The sequence below is a fragment of the Syngnathoides biaculeatus genome, chromosome 20 (genome assembly GCF_019802595.1).
Source record: "Syngnathoides biaculeatus isolate LvHL_M chromosome 20, ASM1980259v1, whole genome shotgun sequence".
In the NCBI taxonomy this organism is placed as follows: domain Eukaryota; kingdom Metazoa; phylum Chordata; class Actinopteri; order Syngnathiformes; family Syngnathidae; genus Syngnathoides; species Syngnathoides biaculeatus.
The window spans coordinates 13,426,411-13,453,579 of record NC_084659.1 but is presented as its reverse complement, the minus strand read 5'-3'; the positions used below and the strand labels follow the sequence as shown (position 1 = coordinate 13,453,579).

The 27,169-nt window shown below is 45.8% G+C and overlaps 2 protein-coding genes across 9 annotated transcripts in view; one reads left to right on the top strand and one right to left on the bottom strand.

Moving 5' to 3' along the window:
• The window catches only part of LOC133493130 (synapsin-3-like), a 159,166-nt gene that overhangs the window by 66,502 nt on the left and 65,495 nt on the right, over positions 1 to 27,169 (top strand). The window lies entirely within an intron of this gene.
• etv6 (ETS variant transcription factor 6) lies at positions 472 to 25,890 on the bottom strand. Of its 4 annotated transcripts, XR_009793113.1 has the most exons (9): positions 25,513 to 25,890; positions 21,683 to 21,812; positions 8,102 to 8,266; positions 4,410 to 4,544; positions 2,601 to 2,884; positions 2,339 to 2,517; positions 1,563 to 1,705; positions 1,334 to 1,434; positions 472 to 1,250 (listed from the first exon to the last, which is right to left on the bottom strand). XR_009793113.1 is itself a non-coding variant. In XM_061807399.1 (8 exons), exons 1-8 carry the CDS (start codon positions 25,540 to 25,542, stop codon positions 1,148 to 1,150), a joined length of 1,350 nt encoding a protein of 449 aa, XP_061663383.1. In that variant the 5' UTR covers positions 25,543 to 25,889; the 3' UTR covers positions 480 to 1,147. The 4 variants fall into 4 exon arrangements, 3 of the variants coding, with proteins under 3 accessions (XP_061663383.1, XP_061663382.1, XP_061663385.1); XM_061807399.1 differs by having other exon boundaries at positions 480 to 1,250; positions 2,339 to 2,884; positions 21,683 to 21,809; positions 25,513 to 25,889; XM_061807398.1 differs by having other exon boundaries at positions 481 to 1,250; positions 2,339 to 2,884; positions 25,513 to 25,888.

Below are 27,169 nucleotides of genomic sequence, written 5' to 3'. Positions count from 1 at the left end.
TATCCCAACTGGGTCCAAATCAGGCGGAGGAGGAATCCTCACGGCGCATGTGTGGTCGCCCCGCTCCCGGTGTACCGCGAAGGAATCCGCTCGTTGCTTCTGCCGCGTCTGGGCTCAATCTGACAGCTCCGCTGTGCGCGCAGCAACTTTTATCACCACTCCGGAGCGCGCCTAATCGGACTGCAGCACAGCATCATGTCGTGTTCAGAAGCCCCCCCCCCCCCCACAACTCCCTCCAGTCCAAAATTTTACACGTTTCAACACGTTCATTGTGAAAAATTAAGACGTAATCATCACGTGTAAATATTTTACATTTAAAAAAATACTTTTTTTAATTACAAAAATTAAATTAAATTAATTACAAAAAATATATATTCACATTACATAATAAATATGTAGAGATATGTATAATACATGTGTGTGTGTGTGTGTGTGTGTGTGTGTATATATATATATATATATATATATAATTAAAAATTATTAAAAACAAACACATTTTTTAATCAACCTTATGAAATTGTGACAAACACTTAATTGTACGCTTTCAAATAGAATCATTTACCATTTTCCAACAACTGAATGCGTTATTTACTATTTTATTTCCTTGTACTGCCTATTTTTTTCAAAAAAAAGCCTCACATTAAGTGGTACACTAGTGCCCTCAAGTGGAAAGCATATAAATTACACCATTCAACCTTGAAAAATACAAAATTAAAATCTTCAAACGTGACTACAGTTCGCAAAGAAAACACAGTTTTGATCCAAAAGTGTTTACTCCAGAGTCAAATCATTCTGCAGACACACACACGCGCGCGCACACACACATGACGCCACAGTATAATATTTTAGGAATATGGCAGATAGTCAAATAAAAAGCACAAAGTGATTGGCTTGCTTTTGCAGGTCATTAGAAACACAAATAGGGACAAAAAAAAATAATAATTTCAGCGTTGTCCATGAGCCAAAGTAAAACTGCAGTAAATTATCCAAAGGCATTTTTCGAAATATTTTACCATCTCTGTTTGGGGGGGTGACAATAAAAGCAAATGGCCGAGACCTTTTAGGGATTGTTCAAGCTGCTTCTAAAAAAGGCATCGGCGGCTGCTGCAGTAGTAAAAAGTTCCCGGACTCGGTTTCCCAGAGTTCCTCAGCACTCCTCTTTGATGTAAATTTGTTCGTAGGAGTCTGACTCCAGGTGCTCCAGGCGGTCCGTCTGGCCGTTCATGATCTCGTCTGGTGTCTTCATGAACCTGGCCAATGCAAAATATTAATAACGATGAGATTATTGTTGCGTGGTTGTCATTCCTTTGGGTAAGGTGGCGGAAAGTTTTACCTGAACAAAAGTCTTTGTCCTGGCTCTTTCCTGATAATGTTCAGTTTGTAGTAGTGTCTCAGTGCTCGTGACATCTTCTCATATGTCATGTTGGTCCTGTTCTGTAAACGCAGAGAAATGCAAGGTGTTAATAACATAGTAATAGGATCTAAAAAAAAAAAAAAAAAGATGAAAATGCGGTCAAAAAGAGGAAAATCCCTTTGACAAAATGCTAACTCCTAGCGCGTACCTTGTGGTTGCCCCACAGCCTGGCCAGGCCATTTGGGTCCATGATGCGAAAGACTTTGCTCTCTGGGTCCTCCCAGCGGATGTAGTTCTCGTACCGGCTGTCTGACAGGAGCTGGTAGACGTAGTCCCACAGTAGCCTGCAGTCTGCCAAGGACAAAGTCAGGATCAAGCAATTGTTATCGTTTTGTCCGATAAATATGGACATAGTAGTACGACATCTTGTTAAAAATGGACAAAAATATATACATATTCCCACATGTTGGTATCCAAGTTTATATATATATATATATATATATATATATATATATATACACACACTGGTACATATACACATGACATTAATTCACCGCTTGGTGACCCGCAGGGGTCAATTTAGGAACCACTGCTCTTGTGTGTACAATACGCATGTGCTAAAAACGTGCAAAGACCGAGAACTATGTTGTACTGAATTTACAGTTTTTAACCATTTCAATTTTCCGGAAGACTCGTTTCATATTCTTGGCAATTTTTTACAATCACTCCAGTTTCGGCAAAGTTCTATCTGCAGAGTGTCGGATTTGGAAGACTTCATTTCAGTCCACAGGGACTTGAAGTCATACAGTGAGAGCTCATCGGTTGAATCGCTACTTGGACATCTCTCATTCCGTAATTTTAGTCGTTTACCGAACAGCCTTGAAAAAAAAAAAAAAAAAAGAACCAAAGTGCTAAAGACGTCCTCGTAGATTTTCATGAAAGGCAACCATCCTTCCGGAAAGTCGCGCAAATGTGGCGGTTTACCTGCTATCCGCCCCATGGGAATTTGCTGCTCCTCTGGGGGATACACGGGCATGATGATGTTCCTGTAGAGGGCCTCCTCCTGCTGTAGATGATGATGCGGCCTCTGCTGCTGGGCCGCCGTCATCTGAGAGTGAACCTTCCCCTCGCGACCGTTCTCCAGATGCCCGCCGCAGTTGTGCCTGAAGTCCAAGGCGGACAGAGGGTTCATGATGGCGCTGGGCATGAGCTGGATGATGCGAGGAGGGCCCGCCTCCTGGCCTACCGGGCTGCCCGGGCACGGCGCCTCCCTTGGGGTCGCGCAGCGGCCGTTCGGGGCGCTCGGGGAAACGGGCAGAGGGTACACGTCCTCGGGCATGTGGTGGTTGCTGTCTGGCAGCTGGGAAAAGGTTTGAAGGTGCTCCTCGGCGGCGGCCTGTTGGTGGTTTGGCTCGGGTTTGTTTGGTCTTGGTGGCGGGTGGTGGGGCGAGCGGGAGCGGTGTCGCAGCTCAATGGTCGGCGGGTGCTGGGGGAGGGGCTCTGTCGCACACGGCGCCCGTCGTACCGTTTCTGCGGCGACAGCAGACGCGACACCACGGTAAAACATCCGAACAGTCGTGTCTTTGGGTCGATGCGGTGTGGCAATTTGTCACGTCTCTCAAAGCGTTTGTTTTCAAAACAACGCAAGATGATTGCTAGCACAGCCCAACATTGTTATTCATTTCGCTTCAGGGCAAGGCTGTACAAGTTCCCTCATTAAGACAATGCTAACTTGGCATAACGACACGTTAATGAGTGGAAACTTGTTTGTCTTCTAAAAAAGAGAGAAAGCGAAAGAAAAGATGCGCAACACCGCAGCAAGGGATCAAGTACGACTTTTGGTTGACCCAGTCCAACAGCGGCGCAATGAATTCCAAATGTGATCAGATTTGGGGTAAAATGGGATTAAAATGTGCAATTTGGCTCATATCTGGATGGAATCATCTATCGGGCAGTGTTTTCATATTTTTTTATTGTAACATGTCTTTACATTAAAGCAAATATCCTATCGGTCATGTAATACTGTATGTACTCTATCTTGACAATGTGACATTAAATCCTTGCTCATTTAATAGCGTTTTGAGAAGATTTTTAATTACAAATTTTCAATTACGAATTTTCAGGGGCGCTGCCATTTTCCAGCGTCACGTGACCTACGTGGGCAAATGTGACGTGTACCGTGCCGCAACAAAGGCTCGATTACACGGGACACAATTTATGCCCAGCGCTGATTTCTCGATTTATTCCTCATCTGATGTATGGAAGTATTCCTCCGTCTTCCCCATCAACCGATACTGCTATTTCTTCATCAGATGAGGATAAATCCGAGAAATCAGCGCTGGGCATAAATGGTGTCCCACGTAATCGAGCGTTTGGAACGCCACGTAACACGTCACATCGGTCATGTGACTCGCGAAAATGGCAGCGCCGCGGAAAATTCGTAATTGTCGATTAAAAAAAAAAAAAAATCTTCTCAAAACACTATTAAATGAGAGAGGATTTAACGTCACATTGTCAAGATAGAGTAAATATTACATGACCTATTGGATACATTGTTAATGCAAACCACCGGAATTCCCCTTTAAATGAAGCGTCTGGGCGGGTGTTCCGGTGATTGCTGCATTCCAATAGGTGTCACCATAATTCCAAAGTTGTTTTTCTGCATTTCTTGTGGCACTGAAATTCACATTGGTGGCTATTTAGATACATCACCACCCTGAAATGAGGAACTCAGCAGGTAATTTCCAAGGTGCACCGCAGTCACATCTCCAATGCGAACCGCAGCTAAATTTTTCCAGTTCCACTTTGCTGTGGCGTCTTTTAAATACGATTTTCGTTTCCTCGTCGAACGGGTTTTGCAAAGACCGAGTCGGCTTTTACGGCGACTCTCGCGGTTGTCGTGTACTCGCGTCACATCAGCTCACACCAGTGCCAGCAGACGACATTGGTTCCGAGTGTCTCCGTTGGTTATAAATAGTGACGGAGGAAGGCAGGGTTTCGGATTATAACTTGTTGGACCCGTTACGGGAGAATGGAGAGTGACGTCGGCACTGACCTTCGAGTTTCAGGTGCTGTGCGGAGCTCTCGGGCAGTTGGTGGAAGGAGTTTCCGGGAAAGTAGCCTGAGGGGTAGAACACGTGGGGCTTCCTCTGCTTGAGGGTGTGCTGGAGCAGCTCATACAGGACATCTCCTACGGGGGTGGGGGAGAGGGTAAAAAAAAAAAAAAAAAAAAATTACGTTGACTATGCTGTACATGATAAAGTTTAAGATAACGGGAAGCCGAGGAGGGCGACTTCTCTGCGGCTTCCGGGCAGCAGGAAGCTTGAGCAATATTGGAAAAGTCACGACTAAATCCTCCCTGTTAGGTTCAAGCGGGGAAATGCTGCTGCTTTTTTTTTACAGTGAAGAAAAGAAGTATTTGTACACCCTCATCATGGAGGGGTCTGAAATTTTCCTCGTAGGTCCATGGCCACTCTGAGAGAGATAATCGAAAAAGTAAAATCCTGAAATCACAATGTATAATATTTTTTAACAGTTTATTTGTGTGACACAGCTGCAAATAAGTATTTGAACACCTGAGAAAACCAATGTTAATATTTGGTACAGTAGCCTTCGTTTGCAATTACATGGATCAAACGTTTCCTGTAGTTGTTCACCAGGTTTGCACACACTGCAGGAGGGATTGTGGCCCACTCCTCCGCACAGATCTTCTCTAGATCAGACAGGTTTCTGGTCTCACGCTAAGAAACACGGAGTTTCAGCTCCCTCTAAAGATTTTCTATTAGGGTTTAGGTCTGGAGACTGGCTAGGCCACGCCAGAACCTTGATATGCTTCCTACGGAGCCACTCCTTGGTCTCGTGGTCCTAGCTCTTTTCAAGTCATTGACCAAGTCCTGTCGTGTAGTCCTGGGTTGATTCCTCACCTTTGTAAGGATCACTGAGACCCCACTGGGTGATATCTTTCATGGAGCTCCTCTCCAATGGAGATTGACCGTCGTGTGGAGTTATACAATTTTGTCTCTGATGTCTTTGGACAGCTCTTTGGTCTTGGCCATGTTGCAAGTTTGAGTCTTACCGATTATATGGGCTGGACAGGTGTCTTTATGCAGCTGACGACCTCACACAGGTGTATCTGATTCAGGATAATACATGTATACATGAATGGATGTGGACTTTTAAAGGCGGACTAACAGGTCTTTGACGGTCAGAATTCCAGCTGATAAACGGGTGTTCAAATACTTATTTGCAGCTGTATCACACAATCGTTAAAAAAAATCAGACATTGTGATTTCTGGATTTTTCTTCTTCAATTATCTCTGTCACAGTGGACGATGCACCTACGATGAAAATTTCAGACCCCTCCATGATTTGTAAGTGGGACAACCTGGAATATAACAGGGTGTTCAAATACTTATTTTCTTCACTGTATGTATTGGCCCAGGTGAGTGCCGGCCCCCAATCGTGCCAGCACGGAATCCTCTCACAAATATCTGCGTGTGCAGTCATTCAGTGGATGTTGACAGAAGTCAATGAGACGTATAGCCGTTTGCCATCCGCGTTGTCGTTCTCCTTTAAGTGGCCGTAAAGTTCAGGACAAAGCCCAAACGGGAAGTTCACTTAATGATTAATAGTGTCGTGTTTACCTACGATGGCAGCCCAGTGGGATCAAAACAGGTTTAACAGAGAACTTTGCATAAAGAAGAAGGAACACAGAGAGAATGTTTGACAGTTGAAAGAAAAAAAAAAAAAAAAAAGAGCTTTTACCATAACAAGGAAATGAGTCTCGTAAAGGAAGTGATGGTGGACACACACGCGCGCGCGTTGCTTTCAGTTCTCACTTTTAGGCCGAATGATTTGCCGTGCCCGGAAAATTGCTGCTTCCTGTTTTTAAAGTATTTGGATTGTTCAAAACTGTACGCCATTTGGAAATGCCCCAATGAGCGGCATAATAGAGTTATTATTTATGGCAGTGACTTGTGGCGGCAACAGCTCGACTATTGAAGGAAAAGTAGCGCACTAATCATGCAGTTTTATCTCTGGACAAGCTCATATTTGACTTTAGGGGGGACATTGGAAGCCCATGACGGAGTACATGATGCGAGAGAACAGGAAATGAGCGATAAAGCAAGTGAAAATGAATGAACGCATCAGATTAGCGACACAATCTTTCTCCGGTGTAAATTTTCATCAAATATTTCAATTTGCGATATTAAATTGCGGATTGCTGCCAATTAGTATTTGGCTGTTCAGTTCGATTGTTAGAATGGGGGAAACGGTCGCGGATTGGTCACAATGTCAAGAAGTCATTTGATTGCACCGTTGACTCGACCGTACGCCAGACGTCATGCGCTCTCTTCTCAATTCCTGTTTCATATGTCAAAATTATGGGGGCACTCTGCTTGGGAAAAACACCGCATTTTGCTTGAACCCACCCGGCTGCCGGTGTTGCCGGGGCAACAGTTGAGGTTCATACTTCCTGATCAACCGTCTCCCACTTCCTCCAACTCCCCCCCCCCCCCCTCCTCGCAGGCTTGTACTTTATTGATTTGTTGACGTCGCTTCGAAGCCGCGCATCCTAATCTTTTGCGTGATTTTCAAAATATTCTTTTGACTTTCCCATTTGTCTTTGCAGAAATCATAGTACTAGTTTATTAAAAGGTTTGGCAAGTGCTCTGCTCTTCCCTGTTTGGTGGTATCTCGTCGTACGGTACTCTTTAAAGTGCCACTGCCATGAAATGGATGATTTTTAGTATGTTACTGTATTAATGAAAAACGACAGCCGGCATGGACCGTTTTCTCACTACAAAACATAATTTTGACGTATACAGCTTTTTGAAACTCCCGCCATGAAAATCCTCTCGAGGGATTCGTTTTCGAGAAGAAGGAGGAAGTGACGTGGCAGGACCGCACTCAGGTGGACTCGTTTTTTTCAATTAGTTTAACCTCGGGGAAGGGAGATCGTTGTTCCTTCGTGTTAGCCAAAATGGCGGCTCGTTGCATTGCTGGACATTGCTTGAACACTCGGGTGGACGGATTTACCCTTCATAAGTTTGCAAGAGACCCGGTTCGTCGTGAAAAATGGATTGCACGGGTGCAGAGGACGAGAGCTTCGTGGGTGTGTCTACAGCTACTAAAAAAAAACAATAGTTGGGGTGGGCGTAATCCAAAAATCAGCGTTGCTAAATGCGTCGATGTGTGCATCGGAAGGCTTCCATGCAGCAGCAGGCGAAGGACTGCCTCCGCAGGCCTTGTCTGTCGCTACTGGCCTTGCTGCCGGCCCTGTTGGCCGGGGTGGCTCATGTCCGCCGCGGAACTGGGCGTTTATCACCGCCGTGCGGAGGCAGTTTGGCCTGTGATCCGCATGTCATCTAAATATGGCTCGAAACAATAGGGTAATATTGCCCCGGACACCTCACTCGGTTGTGAGATGTTTTCTTCAAAAGAGCTTTCGTGTCTGAAGGGGCGTGTCCTACAGTAGGGGCCACAGCGTGTTTTCAATGGTTGATTTCCCAAGCATGACATCACGGACAGAGGATGCAGCCAATATGGCGACCACTCGGATGTTGAATGAGACTTCCGCAACTTTGCGCATGGATGACACGCTCTTCCGCTCATATTTATTTTTTTCGCGTAGACATTGAAGTGAATAATCTTATGTATTTTTAATTTCAATATCTATTTTAGAATATTTATGGGGATGACACTAGACCTTTATTGTGCAAAGAGCTGGGCAGGAAAAGGAAGTACCAGAGTGAGGCGAGCGGTAGCGGAAGTCCTCCTTGGTGAGCAGCAACAGGGCTTTTCCATTCATCTGGAAGGAGCCGCTCGTGATTGGCCGCAGCGCAAACTCCTTCTCGGCCCATCGCAGCCACTGGGCCACGTCCTCTCTGCTCCAGAACATCGGCTGCAAACCTGCAGGGGCGGGGGGGGAGGAGAAGCAGAAGTTAGGGGGGTGGAAAAAAGGGGAACGAGCAGCAATGGTGATTATATTTAAAAAAAAAAAAAAAAAAAAAAAAGCAGTTGGGTGAAGTAGACACAGCAGGGGAGGAGGAGGGGGCCAGCGGAAGGAAGAAAGGAAGACGGAAAGGCCGGATGGAGGGGAGAGCGGGAGTGAGGGGGAGGGAGGAAGTTGACGGGGGAGGCGGCGGGGAGAGGAGAGGAAGGAGGCAGGGGCAGTAAAGAGGATATTGAGGAAGTGGAGCTAAAAGGAGGGAGCGATTACGGGAACGCCGGTGACAAAGAAAAGTAGAGCAGACGGGGAGGTCGGGATAAAAGATTCAAAGAGGATGGGTAGAAAGCTAATAACAAGGACAGGAGCGGACGTAAAAGGAGACACGGCGAGGGAGGGGGGGAGGATGAGAACCGTAGCCAGACTTCTTCATCTCTTCTGATCTTTTTTGGCTCGCTCTCGCGCTCGAGCCAGGCAGTTATTAGCGCGCGTATAAACACACACGGAGGGAAAGGAAATGGAGGAAACAGGAAGTGCCGTATCTTTTTTTTACCCCCCCCCCCCGCACACTTTGGTTCACTACCGAGGCAAAAGACGTGTGAAACATCCGCACTGGAGACGATTGAACGCCACAGCAGTACGTCATAAACGGTGTTTTTTTCTGGTGTTCGGGGTCGAGAATCATGTGGTACTGTTTGCTGTTCTAGCGGTTCTTGGTTCTCTGTCACCTGAGATGAAAAAATCTCACTGATTCTAATCTTTACATATTTTGCCTCAGCAGAATGCATATTCTTCGTTTTTTTTTTTTTTTTTTTCAATGTAGACTCGTTCCTGCCATCTCATGGTTTTTTTTTTCCGCCCTCTGAGTAATTCAATGATTGGCATCGTGACTCACGCTGACCTTCTCACCCCCCCCCCCCCCACTCGACAAAGCACGACGACTCCTCTCACGCTTCCCGTTCGGCTTCAAACTCTTCCCCTCGGGCGTCAGACAGCTGTTATCTTTCGGGGGCCGCCGACGTCACTGTCACACCAGTAATCGGAGCACTCTCGGACCACCCGTCACAAACCTCGCACACACAGCCCACCTCGGCCATCAAACAAAGATAGTTTTCAAAGAGAGTGATCGATCTGGCATGAAACCCCATCTCGATTGCCAGCTTCCTGTTTCTTGGCGCTCTTGCAGCCATCTGTATGCCGATATAATACTGTACGTAGTATGGTGAACTCATTCTACAACTATTGAGCTCGTGCACCTACGTCATGAAATCATGTGACTTTTGTTTACGTCGCCATATTGCCGGTCTAACAAAGCATTGTTCAATGCTAAGTTGGTTGGAGGCGACATGAAAATCTGTCTTGTAGCACGGCGGCCAGAATTTTGTCTGATACCGTTAGACGTTTAGAAGGTGAAAATAAACAAAGGTATGTGGAAAAATTCGATAAACTTGGCAGAGAGGAACCGTATTTAATGCCGAAGTTGATGTTTTCGCCGATAAGAAATTGGACTCTTAATTCATTTCCGCTTGTCTTGGACAACTGGATAGACACATGGATCTGGTGAGTAAGTCATCGAGAATTACACGGAAAAGTTTGAAAGCATATAAGCCTGGAAGCATACAAATATCTCATTGCTGGATATGTTCTCAACGGGGAGACGGCTCGCGGAAGCACGTTCGGCCACACGTTAACATTTGCCGGAATCCATCCATCTTTTCAGCTAGTATTCAATACAAATTCCAATATTTAAATAAATGACCCCTGGTTTTACACAAACTTGCATTCAATAACTATGATTGGGGAAAAAAAGACAACGGGTTGACTGTTCATGAACGCGGAAGCGCATTGCCGGAATCTATCAATCTTTTCAGCTAGTATTCAATACATACAAATACCACTATTTAAATAAATGACCCCTGGTTTTACACAAACTGCATTCATTAACTATGATTGGGGGGGGGGGGGGGGAGGACGGAGTGTCTCCACAGAATGTACACGGAAGCGATTGCGGCCACACTTAAACCTTCGTAAACCTCTGCGACAGACATTTTCTTTTTTAATACACATTGTTCTCAAATGAGCCAACTTGGCATTATAAATACTTCTTGGTCATTTGATATTGAGAAGAATAATTCCTACCGGAAATGAAGCGATCCGTCCACAGGCGTGTGTGTATTTTGGTTGGGCAACATTCATCATGTTTACCGTAATCCCCGACTTTTTTTCCACACGCTTTCAACCCTGCGGTTTATGCGGTGATGCGGCTAATTTCTGGATTTGTGGCAAGGGGGCACTCGAGCGGAAAAGATAAGCGTGAGACCGGAATATATGTGCCAAGGAAGTGACTTTTACCAGCCATTTGAGTACTGCACTCGCGTTAGCACTGTGCTAGCTCGTTGCTGCTGTGTTACTAGTGTCTCAGTGATTTCTACCGGTAATTTTTTTTTTTAACCAGCCCCTATCAGCGCTGCGCTAGCGTTAGCGTTAAACTCTTTCTGTGTATAAGTGATAAATATATTGCTAATTATTACACAGAGGCCCCCAGGTCATGTACCCCCGCTGAAAGCGATACTGAAGTCGATATTAAGCTTGCCGAACGAGCCGCGCGTGGGTCTCTTGCGGCGATTTGTTTGAGGAGCAAAGCTCGGTGGGCGGCAGCGGGTCACGGGGTCAGGGCCGCGGCGTGCTCTCTCCTGGGCTCTTTGCTTTGCCAATAAAAAAAAAAAAAAAAAAGCCTTCCTAGATCCGGTATGTCGGCCATCTGAGCAGAGCCCAAAGGAGGAAGTACGAGCAGATTACAGGCGAGGGGGGTGGAGGAAAAAAGGGGGTGGGCAAAAAAATTAAAAATGTCCCACAACCCTATTTAGCAGGAAGTAATCCAGCTCGGCCTTCGTTCCAGCACAGGAAACTTCCAGCGGGAAGGTTAAAGGGCAACACGAGGAGGTTTATGAAGTCAGTGTGGGAAAGATGGATGTTGATTGATGAAAGAAAAATAAAGAAGGGGGAGAGAGAGAGAGAGAGAGAGGGTGACATGCTGTACAAGGAGGACAGAAAGACAAACAGAAAGGAAACTGATACTAGGCCAGGGCACGCCTGAAGTTCAGCGCGGGGGCATCGCGTCTATTCTGGGACGTAACCCATATAGCAGCGGGTTTGGAGAACGGGGTCTGAATGGGGAGGATACAAAGTCGCCATGATCCTATTTGAACGACACTCTCTTCCGAAATGGGTGGAATGACTGCACTGCCTTGCGACCGCGCGGGGGGAAAAAGCGATGAAAACGCAGAATAAATGTAAAGATTTTGCAGACGGTTGCGTTCCAGATCTTCCGGTTCTGGTCCTTTGTCATCAATTTTGTTTTAGTTGACACTCCTCAGGAGGGGAGAATAAATATTATGATATGGGCCACAATATAGTAAATGTACACCATACATTTGTACTATGACTGCATACTTTTTCTCGCTTCTTGATGAAAGTGAAGCAGTGCAGTTATTACTATGTAATAAGCGTGATACACATTTTTCTATCGTCCCCGCACAACTCAGCCAAATATCCACTTATGTGCGTTCACATTGACTAAATAGCTGGAAGCGTGACAGCGGGCCTTGACTAAATCGTGGGCTCACGATCCTCCGCGATGACACACAAGTTTCCCTCGGCGTCGTCTCGGGCCCCCACGCCGAAAACGCGTGCAGATGCGGAGGCGCGCTGGTTGCCGAGGCAACGCCTCAGCGCTCAGGGGACGAATGAGGGGACGAGCGCGATGAGATCACCGCTATCTCGTTTCCTTGTCGCGGTACAGGAGCCCTCGGCGGCCAGACGGGTTAATGAGGTTCGCCCTACTGAGAATCTGAAAGGTTTCATTCGAAGTATAGCGAGGCTCGATTTTGCAATACATTGTTGCTTATGGTTCTCTGATCCAGCAGAGACTGCTGGACCATACGTGATGTGTGCACCCGAGAACTCATTATTGAGCTCCAGGGTAACTCCAAGCTTTGATATATGTTCTTGGGCTGTAAAAATACAATTCCAAGGGTACAAAAGCAGTTTTTCTGAGTGTACCACCCAAATGGCGAAAAGCCAATGTATGCTTAAAGGCATATTTATACTTTATTTATAGAGCGTAGCGAGCCTATGTGCCTACATGAGCTCGTGCACCTACGTCACCGAAATTACGTGACTGGCCCTTTTGCCGGTCAAACAAAGCATTGTTGGTTGGAGACGAGACAAAAATACGTCTGCCAGAGTTTTGTCCGATACCATTAAACATTTAGAAGGTGATAATAAACGAAGGTACCTGGAAAAATGAGAGCCACTTGGCATAGAGGACCCATATTTAATGTCGATGTTTTTGCCAATAAGAAATTGGACTGTTAATTCGCTTCCACTTGTCTTGGACAACTGGATCTACACATAGACCTGGTGAGTAAGTCGTCGAGATTTACACAGAAAAGTTTGAAAGCATAGAAAAGTCTAGACGCATTCAAATACTTAGTTGCTGGATCTGTTCTTGACAGGGAGATGGCTCGTGAATGCGGAAGCGTATTCAGCCACACGTTAACCTTAACCGAAATCCATCGATCTTTTCAGATGGTATTCAATACAAATAACAATATTTAAATAAATGACCCATGGTTTTACACAAATCGCATTCATTAACTATAATTGGAATAAAAAGAGGACGGGGAGTCGGCTCCTCCTACATGGAAGCGTATTGCGGCCACACACACTTCTAAACTCTCTGTGACAGACGTTTTTTTTTTTTTTTTTTCAATACGCATTGTTCTCAAATGAGTCAACTTGGCATTATAAATACTTTGTAATTTGAGATTAAGAATAATTCCTCCCTGAAATGAAGTGATCGCAACACAGTCGTGTGTATTTGGTTGAGCACCAGGCATCACGTTTAATATCCATCCGAAATCCATCATATTTTCGTGTATTTTCAGTTGGTATTCCATAGAATGATCTCTTTTGAATATTACTACAAGCAGGCAAAGTACACAGGGTGGACTTTCTAATGAGCACATGCTGGATCTTCACTCAAGATTTAGTCAGTAAGATGACCGTGTACTTTAAATAAATATACAGTAAAGTCTTGGTTCTCGAATGTCCCCGTTTTCGAACAAATTGGTTTTTGAACTAAAATTTCAAGATTTTATTTTTTTTTTGCTTCTGTTTTCTAATGAAAATCGGTATTCGAACGCCTCCGAAAAAAAAACGGAAATAACATATTGCGCGGGGCCAGACCAGCTGATCCACGACAGCCAAAAAACCCGGAAATAACATCGCGTGCGGCGCAAGACCCACCCACGGCGCGTTTTGTTATTTTCAATTCGAACGCCCCCCGAAAAGAAAAAAAAAAAACCGCAAACGACATAATGCATACGGCGCAACCAGCGCACTTTTGTTATTCTGTAACGCAACCTCTGTACACAGACGTGTCCCGGTAGTGACTGTTGTTTTTCTTCTGATCAAGGACTACAGTATTAACCCACAATCATGGCTCCGAAGAAGGCAAGTTGCTTGTTTAAAGTTATTCTGCACTTTTGTTCATAAAAAAAGTTTACAAGGCTGGGGGCCGAGTCGCTACAAATACTGCAATGGACTCCCAGCCTAGCGTACTCTACTACTAAAGCATACATTTTAAGCTAAGAATAGCTATATTTGTACTATCCAATTTATTATCGGGAAAAGCTAAAAGAAAATGCTTAAAAAAAGCCCAATTTTTTTAGGCTTGGAACACATTATTTCTTTTCCCATTCATTGTAATGGGAAATTTCGATTCGGTTTTCGAACAAATCATTTCTCGAACCGTTTTCTGCAACAGATTGAGGTCGAGAACCGAGGCATCCACTGTACTCTGAATTTCTGAAAGAAATGCATTTTAGGAGACGCGTCACTGTATTGTATGTTTTGCCGTTTGTAGTCAGACCTCAGAGTTTTGTTGATATATCACATGTGGAAAAATTCCAGTTGCTACACAAAAATCAGCGTCATTACTTAATTAGAACCGTCCTGAACACATAAACTATTGTTTCTGACATTCAAGCACTGGATTATTCTCCACCCTGTGTGAGCTGCCTTCAGCTACAGAAATAAAAACAAACACGGCTCTATCGGTAAACCGGGGACTTTGCTCCGAACGCCGTCCGTCGGTAAATGTTTGCCCTGCCTCTGAAAGCAGAAGTGGGCGGATATTGGCGTCGCTCTGTCTTGGGGGGCTTTTTCTTTTTCTAAATCGAGGAGGAGGAAGAGGGAAGGAATAAGGAGAAGGAGGAGGCCCGAGCGTGACCCTCTGACCCCCTGACTCAGGGACATGTGGCCGTGCATTTCCTCACCGCCGTACATCCCCTTCGCTTCTTCCGTCATGCGCACAATCATCGACGCTCACTTTTACTCCCCCCACCACCCCACCCCTCCCCTCCTCCTCCCTTCCTCCCTTCGCCCCGGTGACATATACACTCTCTTTAAAGCGTCATCCTACGCTTCCCTCACCGGCAGGCATGTGCTTGTCCCCATCCAGCAGAACTGGACGACATCCAGTCAAAACAAACATAAAACCCAACATCAATCACGCGGGGCTTTTATGGCCAGGAAGTAGCACGACCTGTTCCCGATTGCGCGTTGTCAAGAAACAGGAGCAAGCCGGCTCTTGCGGGCTTGTTACAACTCTTCCTTTTGTGCCCCCTCTTGTTTTTTTTCCACCCTTGATATATTTGCATGAACTAAGTCAAAAAAAAAAAAAAAAAAGGCCTTGCCTTTTTCCGCTCACCCCCCCCCCATACAGTGACTATGTTCCTTGTTCAAGCTAAGTCAGCAATTTGTGCAGCACCTTACACAACCGCATGAAACTCGAGCATCCGCAAGAGCGAACAAATGCGTCGCTATTCCTGAAAGTCTTTCACATATTTCATATTTTCTGTCCATCAAATTACACTAACACAACACAACTTGTCGTGACTTGTGCAAAATTGATGCAGTTTAGCCTCCTGAGTTAACGACGACAACAATTTCTTCATTGCACTTAGATGTCCTGTAGGGTGATTGCAAATTTTTTCTTTGTTTAAAAAAAAAAAAAAAAATCTAGAGAGGTCCAGCAGAATCGATTATTGCACCAATTGATCAAGTAACTGGAAAGAAATGTATTTTAAACGGCACACGAGCATGTGAGGTGCAGGTATTATCGTCATCCACTCGGGGTCACCATCACCCACGACCCACGCTGTAATATCTGTGACTTTGCGTGTGGTTTGAAACGGTGAGTTGCGAAATGAGTGACGCGGGATTCGGCGGATGCAAGCGCGGAGTTGGCTGCCGGGAACTCACGTTAGCGGCCGGCTGCGTGTTGAGCGAGGGTGCCAGTTGTGGACGTAGCAGCTTGTGCATGAACGTAATTACGACGTTATTTTGTTGCCGTTTTGGTCAATAAACCAATTGAAAGCGCACCGGGACCTGTGTTGATGAATTATTCTTCTCAATCTCAAATTACCAAGAAGTATTTATCATGCCAAGTTGACTCATTTGAGAACAATGCGTGTTAAAAATAAATAAATAGACTGTCTGCCGCAGAGGTTTACGGAGGTTAAGTGTAGCCGGAATCGCTTCCGTGTACATTCCGTAGAGATGACTCTGTCCTCTCTTTTTTTTTTTTTTTTAAATCATAGTTAATGGATGCGAGTTTGTGTAAAACCGGGGGGCATTTAATCAAATATTGGGATTTGTATTGAATACTAGTGGGAAAAGATCGATGGATTACAGCAAAGGTTAACGTGTGGCCGTAACACCCTTCCGCGTTCATGAGCCGTCAACCTGTCGTCTTTTTCCAATCATAGTTAATGAATGTGAGTTTGTGTAAAACAAGGGGTCATTTATTTAAATAGTGGTATTTGTATTGAATACGAGCTGAAAAGATCGATGGTTTCCGGCAAAGGTTAACGTGTGGCCGAACACGCTTCCGCGTTCACGAGCCGTCAACCCGTCACGATGTGGGATTTCTTCCTGATTGAGAACAGATCCAGCAACAAAATATTTGTTTGCGTCCAGACTTTTATACGCTTTCAAGCTTTTCCGTGTAAATATCGACGACTTAATCACCAGATCCATGTGTATATCCAAATGTCCAAGACAAGTTGAAGCAAATTAACAGTCCAATTTCTTATCTGCGAAAACATCGACTTCGGCATTAAATACGGGTCCTCTATGCTGAGTTTCTCATTTTTCCACGTACCTTTTGTTTATTTTCACCTTCTAAATGTCTGACTGTATCGTATAAGACTGTGGGCGTCGTGCTATAATACATATTTTCGTGCCGTCTCCAACCGACTTAGCATTGAACATAGATTTGTTAGACCGCCAGTATGGCGACGTAAACAAAAGTCATGTGATTTGATGACGTAGGTGCACGAGCCCGATACACTGACTGGCAGCGGTGGCTATCTAAAATTAGCTCATGTCGACACCACGAGTTCCAGATCCTAGAGATGCTGTTGTGGCACGTGATCTGGTTCCGCTTTGCCGTAGACCGCCTGCACTTCGGACCTTTTCCCGCCTTCTGTGCACTCTTTCCTCCTCGTTGTCATCAAATTACTCAAGTTATTCGACGAATTGGTTCAGCTCGAGTTTAAACGTGTCACAGGACGTGCGGAATGCGGACTGCAACTCTTCAACTGACTAAAGATGTGACGGAATTATGTCACAGAAATGTTATCATGAAATTGTACACAAAAGTTATGGAGTTGATGCATTTTAAAAATGCCATCATATTATCACACAGTACAGACAGTCCCAAAAGTATCCACCTTTTAAATCGCTGAATCATTTAGTATTCATAGCAACTGTGAGTATTTGTAAATGATTTGAGCCAAGAACAAAGAAAACGGTCTCTTAAGTATTGGATCAGTACCAAAGGAAGGAAGGCAGAAAAGTAGTTTTGAGCACACGATGTACGGATGGATGAATTCAAGGAAGGAAGGAGGACGGGAAGGAAAAGATGCCAGCAGGTCCAGAGGGAATGAAAGCAGGAAAGAGGTCCGAAAGGAAAGAACACCGAAAAGTAGCTCGGAAAGCATGCAAAAATCAAAACGGCAGCCCTCAGGGAAGGGAGGGAAGAAAAGAAAGGATGGAAGGAAAGCACGTTTGCCACAGTTTAAGTGGTTAGGGTGAAGTCAAACTGTTCTAAAGATGACAAAAAATAAAAATAAATACACAATCAGCCTACTCAGAGTATTGCTAATTACAAAATGAAAATAAAAACACACTTATTACAGGTCATGGAAACCAAAACGGCAAGAAATATATTTCATCATTTGAGTGGCACGGTATCATTTTCCGTTGGCACCGTAGCAGAGAACCGTGCGGTTTGCATTGTCGCGTCAGCGTCTGTCAACTTCCTTCAAATCCCGTTCCAGCGCTGTTTACCGCACGCCATACGACAAGCGGAGCCTGATTATTACCGTCGCTCGTTTTACAGCGGCGCGAAAAAAAAAACAAAAAACTTTTTTCGCCTCGTCAGTCTGTCGTGCGACAGGCCGCGGTCGCTCGAGGCCGTTGTTGTTTTTCCAAAGATTGGATTCATCACATTGTAGCGTGCCGCGAGTGTGTTCATTGGGAAGTTTGCCGTAAAGCCCCCCCACCGCCCATGCACCCGCCCCCTCCCCTTTTGAAAACACCATGCAAAGTGTGTCGCGAACAGGAAGAGAAGGGGGTGGTGGTGGTGGTGGGGGGGGGGGCGCATTCAGCTTGCTCTCTGGCATGTGAGAACAGTTTCCCTTTCAGAGGAGAAGAGGGAGCGAGTTAAAACACACACTCAGAGACACACACACAGACACACAACAACAACAACATTTATTCAGGAAGCACTGTCTGCCCACTCAGGAAATTCCTGAGGACAAGAGCGGCTTCCAGGGGGCAGGAAATTTCCCCCTCAGAAACGCGCTCGCACGAACCCCCGCCGGCCCGGCTCCAAACGCGCGATACGCGACACAAAAAGAGAGCAAAAAGGCCGCGTACTGCAACACGATTGCTCACCGCTTTCACCTACACGCGCGCTACACAAAGATTCACTCATCCGCCCACTCAGACACACAAGTATAAAGTACACGCGCCAAGGCAACAAGCAGTCTTGTTGCCATGGATTACGCTCACACTTCTGTTTTGCGCCGTTTTCGGGACGCGGTTCGGTCGGGATGTCGCCGGGGTTGCGTCAGTCCAGAGGTTCTCGAAGGTCTTGCACCGAGCGGCGCCTCCGAAAATTTATGGAGCTCTTCGGGTGTTGACGTTAAAAATTTGTCGAAGTTAAGGTCGGCACTGCCATACAGTACTTGTACAGAGAAGAAAATAAGTATTTGAACACCCAGCTGTATTGCAAGTTCTCCCACTTAGAAATCATGGAGTGATAATCTAAAAAGAAAAATCCAGAAATCACAATGTATGATGAAATGCTGCTGCTTTTTTTTTTTTACAGTGAAGAAAATGAGTATTCGAACACCCTCCTATATTGCAAGTTCTCCTACTTAGAAATCATGAAGGGGTCTGAAATTTTTGTCGTAGGAGCATGTCCACTGTGAGAGAGATCATCTAAAAAGAAAAAAACAGAAATAGCAATGTATGATTTTTTTGGTTTTTTAACGATTTGTGTGTTACAGCTTCAAATAAGTATTTGAACACCTGAGAAAACCACTGTTAATATTCGGTACAGTCGCCTTTGTTTGCAATTACAGAAGTCAAATGTTTCCTGTAGTTGTTCACCAGGTTTGCGCACACTGCAGGAGGGGTTTTGGCCCACTCCTCCACACAGATTTTCCCTGGATCAGACAGGTTTATGGGCTGCTGGTGAGAAACATAGAGTTTCAGCTCCCTCAGATTTTCTATTGGGTTTAGGTCTGGAGACTGGTTAGGCCACGCTAGAACCTTAATATGCTTCCCCAAAATCTCACAATACATGGCCACGGTCATCCTCCCCAAAGCATGATGCTACCACCCCCATGCTTCACAGTAGGGATGGTGTTCTTGGGATGGAACTCATCATTCGTCTTCCTCCAAATACGGTTAGAGGAATTATGACCAAGAAGTTCCATTTTGGTCTCATCTGACCACAAAAGTTTCTCCCATGACTCCTCTGTATCATTCAAATGGTCATTGGCAAACTTGAGACGGCCCTTGACGTGTTCTGGTTTTAGCAGGGGAAACTTCCGTGCCGTGCATGATTTCAAACCATGACGTCTTGGTGTATTAGCAACAGTCACCTTGGAAACGGTGGTCCCAGCTCTTTTCAGGTCATGGACCAAGTCCTGTCGTGTAGTCCTGGGCTGATTCCTCAACTTTCTAAGGATAATTGAGAAACCACGAGGTGATACCTTGCATAGGCCTCAACTGATTGAGATTGACCGTCATGTTTAGCAAATAAATCATACATTGTGATTTATGGATTTTTCTTTCAAGATGATCTCTCTCACAGTGGACATGCACCTGCGATGAAAATTTCAGACACCTCCGTGATTTCTAAGTTTGAGAACTTGCAATATAGCAGGCAGGGTGTTCAAATACTTGTTTTCTTCACTGTATCTAATTTTTTTTTAGGCCAAGAGCTTCACATTTGGAAAGAAATCACTCAAAAGCCATCAAAAAAGTCAGTAAAATATGATTATGATTATATATGATTGTTGTTAGCATCTCTGCTCCACAATGAAGCCATTTTGTCTTCCGTCTTCTTCTGATGTGCCTTAAAAGGTTAATAAGGAGGCCGCAACTAGAATTCTTTTGTGCGAGGAGCAGCCTGCGAACCCAAGCCGTCCAAGTCCCCCCCCCCACTCCCTCCCCCAACTAATCCACTTCCTCCCCAGGAAATGGAGAAAGCGGATTTCTGCCCACACTGCAATTTCCTCCCTCATTCTTTTTCTTTCTGTCTTTTTTTAACCCCTCCCGCTCCTCTTTTTGGTCCCCTCCTTCACACTTGCGGACGCTTCATTTTCCCGGCGCGCACGTGTTTGCGGAAGGGCGGACGGAGCGGCGGTGTCGGCGCTCGACGGGCGCACCGGTAATTTCCTGCCGGGTCCGCGTGAGCAACCGCGTTTAAAAATGTGACCAAGTGACCTGTCGCCTTAACTTGACAGGAAACAGAACCAAAAGCCCTTCTTCCTTTTTTTTTTCCTGAAACAATGTCTGAAGGGCTTCCTGTAAATGTTGCCCTACAAACGTCCTCCGCGCGCCGCATTCACAACACGTTAAATATTGACGGTTGTGTCAGACGTTCGTTACTCATTGAACGTTAAGATGACGATTCCTTGGCGGCCTTCCAGAACACCCCCCCGCCACACTCACACACACACACACACACACACACCTGCCTTCCCGTTCGCTCAACATTTGCACTGTACTGGCAATCATAATTGAATTGGGTGACATTTACTTCACTTCCACTACAAAATGTACATCACAAGTCTAAAAACTTGGAAAATGTATGTTTTTGTTCAATTTTTAAAACGCAACAGATGAAACTGGCAGCATTGAAACAAAAGCTACGTTCATGTTCCCACACCTCTGTCATATATTTACCCCCATTGTTTATTTTAATATTTTAATTGAATCGTTATTTACGCGGCGCAATGGTGGAGCAGCTGTTAAAACGTTGGCCTCGCAGTTCTGAGGTCCCGGGTTCGATCCCGGACCCCCCTGTGTGGAGTTTGCATGTTCCCCCCGTCCCTGCGTGGGTTTCCTTTGGGCACTCCGGTTTCCCCCCCACATCCCAAAAACATGCAACATTAATTGGACACTCGAAATTGCCCCTAGGTGTGATTGTGAGTGCGGCTGTTTGTCTCAAAGTTCCCTGCGAGTGGCTGGCGACCAGTTCGGGGTGTACCCCGCCTCCTGCCCGTTGACAGCTGGGATAGGATCTGGCACTCCCCGTGACCCTCATGAGGATAAGCGGCAAGGAAAATGGATGGATCATTATTTAAGCAGTTTTTTTCTTTTTTTTTTTTAGTTTGCTAAAACCTGTGCCTTGGTTTTGATGAACACTACTACGCTATTGTTGGTCATTATGGTTGCACTAAGATGTTTTTTTTGGGGGGGGGCTAAGTATATTTTGAGATCATACTTGGTGCAAAACATTTGAAAAGCTCTAACTTATGCCATTACTTGCAAATTCCTTTCAAGTTAATCTTTTAATTTTTTGAGGGGGTGGGGTCATGTGACGTGTACCGTATTATCTGTAATAAAAATGACCGGCGTGGGTCATGGCAGCGCAAGCGGGTCTTTCCAATCCGAGGCGCGTTTTACGTCCAAACATCTGCTTTGACGCCGACCCGGCCGCAAGGTCGAGCGTTGGCTACGTGTGCGCGTTTTTTTTTTTTTTTTTTTTTTGCTCGTGTGCAACTCACGCAGGTGCGCAGGCAGCCTGGCAGGCTTGTCGTCCATTCGGCCGGCCGGCCTGGCGGCGGGAGCATGGATGGGGGAGGAAGTGGAGTTTGGCAGCGGGTTCGCGGAAGGACTGAAAGAGCGCCTCTCCTGCTATGAATAGACACAGAGACACAAAAGCCAGGCTCACAAAACATGCCAAGCCCACCCCAAACAGCCCCCCAAGCCCCCCACCCCCACTACCCCAAACCCCACCCTTGCCGCACCTCGGCACGTCATGCACCCACCACACCACTCACTGATACATAAGCTAGTTGTGCCACACACACAAATGCAATCTGGGTTCAAACAATTTTGATGCAGCTGGGGTGGGGGGGGGTTAACTTTTCTTAGTCAATAACTGCTGAATAATGAATTGTAGTACGCCTCACTAGAGACTTTTCAGTCACTAGTTTTGGAATAATCCTCATGTTTGAGTACATGTAACGAGTGTTAGTCATGTGCTAACTTTGTTTATTTGACTGCTTCTATTTGTACTTTAACATTGATCTTGTTATACGTGAATTATGTGCCTTATGTGTTGACTTTGTTTATTTGATTGCTTTTTTTACTATCTGCAGCCCTTCCGGGAACACAATATTGTAGGCCGGTCCCAAGCTCCGATAAATGGGTTGCGTCGGGAAGGTGCATCCGGCGTAAAACTGCCAAACATCTATGAGCGTTTGTCGCAATGGAGCGTCTGGTAAGGAAGTGAAGAAACGGGTCCAAGTGGGGGTGGAACAGTTTACGGAAGGTGTCTGGTGTGTTATGTGACAAGAGTCTCTGCTAGGACGAAGGGTAAAGTTTATAAAACAGTGGTGAGGCCGGCCGTGATGTACGGATTAGAGACGGTGGCGCTGAAGAAACAACAGGAAGTAGAACTGGAGGTGGCAGAAATGAAGATGTTGAGGTTCTCGCTCGGAGTGAGCAGGTTGGATAGGATGAGAAGTGAGTTCATTAGATGGACAGCCAAAGTTGGATGTTTTGGAGACAAGGTTAGAGAGAGAAGACTTCAATAGTTTGGACAAGTCCAGAGGCGAGAGAGTGAGTACATCGGTAGAAGGGTGGTGAGGATGGAGCTGCCAGGCAAAAAAGAGCGAGAGAGGAAGACCAAAGAGAAGGTTTATGGATGTGGTGAGGGAGGACATGAAGACTGAGGGTGTTAAAGGGGAAGATGCACGAGATAGGCCTCGATAGAAAAAGATGACACGCTGTGGCGACACCCCTGATCGGGACAAGCCGAAAGGAAAAGAAGACTCACGTTTGAGTACTCAACCGATACCAAGTACCTGTACTCGGCGATGGCATTGGCAGAGCAAACATTTTCGTTTCATTCAAGCGGGTACATGTTACTCGATAAGAAACAAATAAGTAGAATAATAATTTATTATTGTGTGATAAAACATAGTTGAATACCATTTTTGAAAGATCATCTTACTTTTGTGTGTTATGTACAAAGTACTGTCGAGTGGGGTGGGGGAGGAAAAACAAGATTGGTTCTTGAAAATAGCACAGGACAGCTGAAGTGATACGTTATCACACCATCGCTGACTTCTCTTTCCTCCTCATGCCGCGGCGGCGGCGGCTTTGTAACGGAAGCTCGGCGGGCTCGGCCCGAGTGGCGACTTCCCACCTGAGGAGGGTTCACCGTCCATTTCGCAGATGTGGCTAGCGGAGTTCTATCCCGCCCGGTTACTTTCAAATGTCTGACCGGAAATTGCATGACAGGCTGGTCAGGTGGTATCAGAGCATTTATGAAAGTACTAGTGGAGCCGTACAGTATCTGCACCCGTAGCAAGACTTGTATCGGTATCTGCGGATCCATAGTTTCTCAGATTTTTCATCCTCTTGGGTAGTTAAATCGTCTCCAAGATTGTCATAATATTACTGAACATCTCTTGGTATTATCATTTAAAAAAGGCTGCTGTTGTAGTACATCTCTTAAGCTCGTGCAAGTATATCTATTTTTCTGGGTCTATGTGGCTCCTCTGCTTAGCCCTGTACAACTCGTTTGGCATGGACAGTCTTTACGTTTGAAGTACTTAAGCTCGTAGTCATCAGGGAAAGTGGTTCCTTCCAAAAAAAAAAACCCTCGACTGGACGCCTAGAGCATATGTTTACAAGTTCTCAGCGCGTCGTCTTCTTCCAGATATTTTCCCATGTGGAAAAGACAACTGGGACCGCCGTGAAGACGTCACGTCGCCAATTTTGTGTATTTGTATTCGGTTTTGCGCCACAGATATTAAGCAACGTCGGTTAACTCGTGAATTCGTTCAGTGTGTAGGCTTGCGTCTCTGGGCGAGAAGAGAAAATGAAGGCAAAGTTTTTGGAGGAAATGCCGCTCAGTTGTTGCTTCTTCCCTCCGCCTGCTGTCGGCACCCAGTCACTTTTTGTTTTATTTTGAACATGCGTGCACATCAACTGCACCAGAAACTTCCTGTCGAAGCCAAAAACCCAATCTTTCTGTCTTACATTTCCTCCAGCACGCCGAGTCAAGATCTTTTGCTCGACATCGGATATCGCCGGGCGGAAAGAAAAAAAAAAAGCAGTTGTCTTCATGCAGCTGGAAAGGGGGGGGGGGGGGTCATATACTTTGTCATAAAGACAGTGCAGAAGTGACAGAACTGGGCTGTGGGCAGTCAGACGATTACTCCTCACGGTGACATCACGCTCGCTAATGACTCGTCGTTACTCACAAAACTGAAAACGCTTGCAGCCGTTTTACCTCCGTTGTCATTCGGGTTGCTCCATGATTGATAACGTTGGGAAGACCCCCACCCCCCCTCCATAGAAAGTGGCCTTTTCACACAATTTGAAGCTTCAACGTGCATTCTTGAAGACTATTGATAAGCACTAAATCGGGAAGACGCACCACGCACCGGTCTCTTCGGATCAATGAGTTGACCCGATTGATCGATAGATTGATAGTCACGATAGACATGGAACTATATGAGTGGAACTGCATTAAGCCTCTCTGGACCAAATAAAATTTTGTAATTTTGTAAAATCTGATACTTTCAGAAAATGACACTCTCTGGACTGAAAATTTTCAATCATATTAAACCCGTTGTAAATTTGCAACCCTTGCGCGGAAAGGGTTAATGTGATTCTAGTTTTGCAGCGACCTCTGTTGCTAAATAAGTACCAAAAATGACAGCATTGCAAAATGATGATGATAATAAGAATGTCATGCGGTGCAGTTTTACATGATTAAGTCTAGCCAAAACAATGCGCATGCAGTATTTCAATCGTCAAAACGATCTTTATCAAAACCGATTATAGGATTTGCATTTGGTCGTTCTAATGTTGTGGAAAAAATGGGAAATGGACCTTGACGGCCACTTTTCTTCTTCATCTGATCAATGTAATGGATTGTACACACAAGTGCCCCCCCCCCTTCTCCCCCCACACCCACGCTTACAATTCCTTATCGTGTTTTTTTTTTTTTTTTTTTTTGCCAAACTGCTTGCCAACTATGTTGTTTTTTCTCAACGTGGAAAAGAGCTGTCACCATGCTGCGGGCAACAATTCTCCACGCGTGGAATGTTCGCACGGTCCTGCGACTAAACGTGGGCAACACGTCGATTTGTATGCGCTTTGAGAAGTTATGTGGGGGGGGGGGCATAGGTCAGTCTGGTTTTGTGTGGCGTGAAAACGAGTCACGCCGCCTTGGCGTGTCGGTGCCAGTCACGACTTCAGCGCGCGCGGGCAGGCGCAGAGTCCACGCGTCGTCGGGGAGCAACAGATGAGCGGCCCAAAACAAAAACAAAACAGACAAAAGCGAGCCCGCCGCCGCGGTGATGCGCGTCGTTACCTTGGATGCAGCCGATGGGGATTCGGACATGATCTCCCGTCAACTTCCACTTCTCCCTGTTTTATCTTTTTTCTTGTTTTTTTTTTTTCCTCTTCCAAAAAGCACGTTTCTTCTCCCTTTATGCGCGGGTGGCGTGGACAAGTTCTCGTCGGGCAAGCCCCGCTGGCGCCGCTGCTGCTTCTTCTATCTGCCTCTCCGCTCCATTGCTCGGCGTGAGGGGAACAAAAAAAAAAAAAAAAAAGACAAACTTCTTTTGTCTTGTCGTGTGTTTCCCTTTCACGTGTCGGCGGCGCGCACGTAAATAACCCCTTCCTGGAAGAGCGACGCGCGCGCGCGCATGCACGCTCGCCTGCTCTCTCTCTCTCTTTCTGTCTCATTGATCCGGACGTGTGTAAAACGGCGAAATGACGTCGGTTCCCAGCACTGAGCCTGGCCCCCTTTTAAAGGGAAACGCGAAGCGCAGTTTCACGCGAAGGAGTTTGGGCGTTTGGCGCACCAATATGACGCTTTGCATTGCAGTAATCGCAAATGTTTTTGCACAGGCATGGAAAGAGTAACGAGAGATGTTTGATGCTGATAACGGATATGCCACTAATTTAATTTCTCATAAAGTCCAAGCCGGTCTTGGCTATATAACTTAAGCACCCTGTAATTCACTTTCAGTTATCACTTTGTCATAACACTTTTGTGCCAAGTTGAACGGCGTCGTGCACCTTTGCGTTTGAGCTGGAGTTTAGCCTGGGTCGTTAGCGGAAGATACAGCGGTTCCATCCATTCATCCAGTTTCTTTGCCGCTTGTCCTCACGAGGGTAGCAGGTAGTGCTGGAGCCTATCCCAGCTGTCAACGGGCAGGAGGCAGGGCACACCCTGATCTGGTCGCCAGCCAATCGCAGGGCACATTGAGACAAACAGGAGCACTCACAATCACACCTATGGGCAATTTAGAGCGTCCAATTAATGTTGCATGTTTTTGAGATCTGGGAAGAAACCGGAGTACCTGGAGAAAACCCACGCAGGCACACGGAGAACATGCAAACTCCACACAGGCGGGGCCGGGATCGAACCTGGGTCCTCAGAACTGTGAGGCCAGTGCTTTACCAGCTGATCCACGTGCCGTTCTTTCAAATAATTTGAGTCATGAACAGAACAGAAGTGGAGTCCAAAGCAGTGTTGCGCAGGTACCAAAGGAAGGAAGAAAAGTCATCTTAAGCAACGGAAGGAATGGAGGGATGGAGGTAGGAAGTAGGAGGGGAGGAATGGAGGTCAAGAAGGAAATGTGGGAAAAAAAACACGTCTGCAGCGGGAGGATGATTCATGAATATCTGAGGTTGCACAAAATAAACAGATGTGCCGAAAGGAAGGAAAGCAGTCAAAGGAAGAAAAGTTGGGTTTTTGCAAATGAAGGAAGAAAAGGAAGGCTGCACAAATAGAATAGAAAGCAACTCCCAAGGGGAGGAGGAAAAGCAGTCAGGAAGGAAAAGAGGCCCAGATGAAAATGATTTTTGTTTCAAAAGTGCTCATCTCCTTTGGGCCCACTTTTATATATAAAATCCAATCGGACAGTGGGGAAAATATAAATTATACAGCGGGAGAGAGCAAAAACTGTCAATAGTCTCACAACTCTGTGACGCCCCCGTGCGGCCGTTTTTGGGGAGTC